General features: G+C 39.5%; 1 protein-coding gene across 1 annotated transcript; it reads left to right on the forward strand.

Moving 5' to 3' along the window:
* Positions 1-1386: 1386 nt before the first annotated feature.
* LOC145004512 (Leucine-rich repeat protein kinase family protein) lies at positions 1387-5051 on the forward strand. The gene is made up of 2 exons (XM_078963480.1): positions 1387-1629; positions 1731-5051. Exons 1-2 carry the CDS (start codon positions 1581-1583, stop codon positions 4916-4918), a joined length of 3237 nt encoding a protein of 1078 aa, XP_078819606.1. The 5' UTR covers positions 1387-1580; the 3' UTR covers positions 4919-5051.
* The last annotated feature ends 299 nt before the right edge of the window (positions 5052-5350 follow it).

Below are 5350 nucleotides of genomic sequence, written 5' to 3' on the forward strand. Positions count from 1 at the left end.
TATTATTATTATTATTATTTTGGTTTTATAGATATATCTGTTATATAATATGGTTTATCTTGTCAAGTTGCCATGTCATGCTTAGCAAACATGAATTAAAAACAACGGATTTTCATTGCTAATATCATTAAACTTTTTTTCTTCAAAATGCAGCATGTATATTATCTTGTACGATGAATTTTAAGTTTCAAAAATATTTTATACAAAAAAGTATAGGTGTAACGGTGTAACCTATATTCTATTAAATGAAAGGTAGACTAAAAAAACCGATTAGAAAATAATCTAACAAGAATAAGAGCAACATATATTACATATATGCTTAAGAAAAAAAAAAGGCAACATACTCATGATTAAATTTGGTTTTACATCCTATATGCGAACATGCAGTCAACTGTCAACACGGGCGGCTTTCTCACCTTCCCCACTTTGTCAAACATATGACTTCTCTAAATTTTTATATTATGTGGTTTATGTCATATACCATTTGAAATAATACCCAAAACCTTTTTTAAAAACAAAAACATATTTATAAGAATTTCTAAGGAAATCAATGGACTGGATTATACTTGATAGCAGGACACATAGACCATTCAAAATATGATGTGTGTGCAACTATTGATAATCACAAAAATTCAATCCAAATATATTTTTGAGGCATAAATTTTAAATACAGAGACCTAATCTATTATTGGGGTGTTCATCAAGATTGATTTTGTGCGCAAGCACACTTTATTTGTATTATGTGCTATAAATCATTCAAAGATTTAAAATTGAGCATTTTTGACCGATAATTCAACATATATCTAGGAAAAGGTGTCGAACAAAAGTTACGTAGATCTTAACTTCAAAACCAAACAATTAAAGTAAAATTTAAAATATTTAATTTTGGATAAATTAAAAGTACATTTATTAATTTTACCCAAATTAATATTGGATAACTATAACCATTTTGGTAGGTCTGCCAATACTGTAACAATTGAATTCCTGAAGTATTTGTAATTGTATACAGTATACACTAAAAGTTTGTTTTTAACGTATAAAACAAGTTACAGCTTCTGAAATTTTATGTAATATCGACACCTTTTCTTTTAATCTCTATTTCAAGATAATCTCTAAACAACAAATGCATACACACAATGTTTGGGCCCATATTGCCTTTTCTATCTTTCTTTCCCTTCCCCTACGCTACAATGAATAATCCACCAAAAAACGACCCGTTAATTTACATATATTATCTATTATTATATTATTATACCATATTACATATACAAATATTTGATATATTCATAAAATGATAAAATTAAATAAGTAAAAAGTATACAAAGTCTGGCGTATTCGCATAACTTTCCTTCCGTGTTTGGTTTGGTCCATTTGCGAGCGCGCTTTCTGTTTCCATTCAAGTCTCATATTTGTACATATACTCTCTCTCTCTCTCTCTCTCTCTCTCTCCACCTTCTCTATTTAATTCATTTTTTAATTTATTTTGTTAATTTAATTTTAAATACGAACCTCTTAAACTAATCATTAACGAAGAAGAAGAACACAAGTAGGAGCAGCAGCAGGAGCATGTTACAGTAGCCATGGCAACAGAGAGGATTGCAATGATCCTTTTCTTAATTTTAATCGCAGGTGCAACTACCTACTGGGTGAATTTTATGATGTTTTAGTTATTCGAGAAAGATTTTACAGAGTGGGGTTGAATTTAATGCGAATTCCTTTTCTTTTTTCAGGAAAGGATGCAATTGGAGACTCGCTTGATTCCGACAAGGAAGTGCTACTCAATCTGAGGTTATTTTTGGAACAAAAGAACAAAGTGAATCAAGGAAAGTATAACAAATGGGACCCACAATCCCAGACGCCGTGCACGTGGCCGGGAATTTCATGCTCCGGCGACCGAGTGACAGGGATCAGCCTCCCTGACAACGACATCGCCGGTGATTTATTCGGGAACTTCTCCGCCTTGACAGAGCTTACTCACCTAGACCTATCTACAAACACTATTGACGGCAGCATACCACCCGACTTGGCCAGTTGCCGGAACCTCAAAGTATTGAACCTGTCACATAATATTATGGGTGGCGGGCTCAATTTGACCGGACTCACCAGCCTGCAAATTCTCGATTTATCGATGAACAGATTCTCCGGCGACATCATGATGAGTTTCCCCAGGGTTTGCAACGGATTGGTGGTTGCTAATCTCTCCACGAATTATTTCACAGGAGAAATAACGACTTCTATGGACGTATGCCCGAAGTTGGAATACATTGATGTGAGTTCGAATCATTTGACCGGAAACCTCTGGTTCGGAATCAATAGGTTTAAGGAGCTTTCCGTTTCTGAAAACCGCCTCAACGGCACCCTCCCTGCATGGATTTTCCAGGGAAATTGCACTTTACAGGCGATGGACCTCTCCGGAAACGCATTTTCCGGTGGAATCCCGAAGGAGATTTCGAATTGTAAAAACATGACGATCTTGGACCTCTCCGGGAACCATTTCACCGATAAAATTCCAACGGAGATTGGACTAATTACAAAACTCGAGCAACTTTTATTGGGAAACAACTCTCTTTCCAAAGAAATTCCAGAGTCTTTGCTAGGGTTGACGAATTTGAAAAATTTGGACCTTAGTCGGAACAATTTCACCGGAGATATACAAGAGATTTTTGGACGATTCACTCAAGTGAAAAACCTTCTCCTCCACGCAAACGGATACACCGGCGGATTAAATTCATCGGGAATACTCCGGTTGCAGAACATTTCACGATTAGACCTGAGTTTCAACAATCTCTCGGGTCCATTACCACCGGAAATATCTCAAATGGCAGGTTTGAGGTACTTAATTCTCGCTGGCAACAGCTTCTCCGGGAGTTTACCTTCTGAATTTGGAAATTTGCGACAACTTCAAGCTCTCGATTTGTCAGCTAATAACCTACACGGGTCAATCCCTTCAAATTTCGGACAGTTGACCTCTCTATTGTGGTTAATGCTCGCTAACAATTCCTTAACGGGTCAAATCCCACCGGAGTTAGGCAACTGTAGCAGCTTGCTGTGGTTGAATCTTGCAGATAATCAACTTTCCGGTTCAATTTCACCGGAGTTGGCTAACATAGGGAAGAATGCGACACCAACTTTCCTGTTAAACAGAGAGAACAATCCCCTGGCAGGCTCCGGAGAGTGTTCGGCGATGAGAAGATGGCTACCTGCAGATTATCCACCCTTCAGTTTCGTCTACACACTTCTTAACAGGAAGACTTGCAGGAGTTTATGGGATAATTTACTTAAAGGGCACGGAATTTTTCAAGTTTGCCTCCCCGGATCGAACGTTCGGACAAAGCAGATATCTGGGTATCTTCAACTCGGTGGAAACCGATTATCCGGCCACATCCCGCCTGAAATTGTGAGGATGGATAATTTCAGTATGGTGCATTTGGGGAATAACGAATTTTCCGGTACCCTTCCTGCCGAAGTTGGGCAAATGCCACTTGTCGTATTGAATGTTACTCGTAATAAATTTTCAGGACGAATCCCCATGCAGATTGGCTTTCTCAAGTGTTTGAGAAATCTTGATTTGTCTTACAATAACTTTTCCGGTACGTTTCCGACCAACTTGAACGATTTAACTGAATTAAGCAAGTTCAACGTCTCCTACAATCCGTACATCTCTGGTATAATTCCGTCAATCGGCCAGTTAGCTACTTTCGAGCAATCATCATTCTACGGTGACCCACTGTTAGATCTGCCTTCCTTTATAGATAATTCAACAAACGCCACATCTGCAAAGGGTGGCCGGAGATCAAATCCAAGAAAATGGGGCGCAGTTTTGGTGTTCATGTTTCTACTCCTAGCTTTCACTGTGTGTGGAGTCATGACAATACTAGTCTGCATAGTGATGAAAAACCCCACCGATGAACCACCATATCTAATAAAATCCAGCCACCGCTTCACCTCCAACTCCGGCAGCTCCTCACCATGGTTATCAGACACAGTTAAGGTAATCCGATTGGACAAAACCGCATTCACACACGCAGACATTTTGAAGGCCACAAGAAACTTTTCAAACGATAGAATAATCGGGAGGGGTGGATTCGGAACTGTTTACAGAGGTGTATTACCTGATGGAAGAGAAGTAGCAATAAAGAAGAAACTAAGAGAGGGTATGGAAGGTGAACGAGAGTTTCGGGCAGAAATGGAGGTTCTGACCCGAAACGGATTCGGGTGGCCCCACCCGAACCTGGTAACCCTTTACGGGTGGTGTTTATACGGGTCAGAAAAACTTCTTGTTTACGAGTACATGGATGGTGGGACCTTAGAAGATCTAATTCAAAATCAAACCGGGTTCAATTGGAGAAGACGTATCGATGTTGCAGTCGATGTGGCCCACGCTTTGGTGTTTTTACACCACGAGTGTTACCCTTCGATCGTTCATCGAGATGTAAAAGCTAGTAATGTGTTGTTGGATAGAACCGGGAAGGCCCGGGTTACCGATTTCGGGCTAGCCCGGGTGATGGACGCCGGAGATAGCCACGTCAGCACGATGGTGGCGGGGACAATCGGATACGTGGCGCCGGAGTATGGCCAGACATGGCAAGCCACCACGAAAGGGGATGTTTATAGCTATGGAGTGTTGGTGATGGAGTTGGCTACAGGGCGGCGGGCGGTGGATGGAGGGGAGGAGTGTTTGGTGGAGTGGGCGAAACGGGTGATGGGAGATGGGCGGCAGTCAATGATTCCGGTGGCGGGCCTGGTGTGTGGTGGTGGTGAGGGGGCGGTGGAAATGTGTGAATTGCTTCGGGTTGGAATAAGATGCACTGCGGAAGCACCTCAGGCGAGGCCAAATATGAAAGAGGTATTAGATATGTTGATACGGATTCTTGCTAATCGTACAGATTTTAGCTATGGGTCTTTACTATCTTCTTAATAATGTAAATGAGTAAATCTAGATATTATATTCTGCATATATGGATTTTAGCACCTGTCATACATAGATGTGTTGAATTTTTGTATTGTAAATAGATTCACATGTAATTTCATAAAGATTTTGGTAGTTATAAGAGCCTGTACTAGTTACTATCATTGGCTAGTATCATTTTAGTGGATAATAAGAGGCTGTACTAGCTAGTATGACAAAAGAAGCTTATATTTTATCATCAAAAGATACAAATGGGACAATATTTTACTACCGTATTTGGAGATATCATCATAATTCTTCCTTTCTTCACTCTCTTGGGTAAGAATCTAATACACAACCCATAGTTTACTTACAAAACTCTTATCTCTGTCACTTTCTGGTTTACAGTTTGTTGATGTCATATTCTTATATTTGTGTTTTTTTACTTAAAACAGAGAGAAA

This window comes from Lactuca saligna, chromosome 1, assembly GCF_052625555.1.
Source record: "Lactuca saligna cultivar CGN05327 chromosome 1, ASM5262555v1, whole genome shotgun sequence".
Classification (NCBI taxonomy): Eukaryota; Viridiplantae; Streptophyta; class Magnoliopsida; order Asterales; family Asteraceae; genus Lactuca; species Lactuca saligna.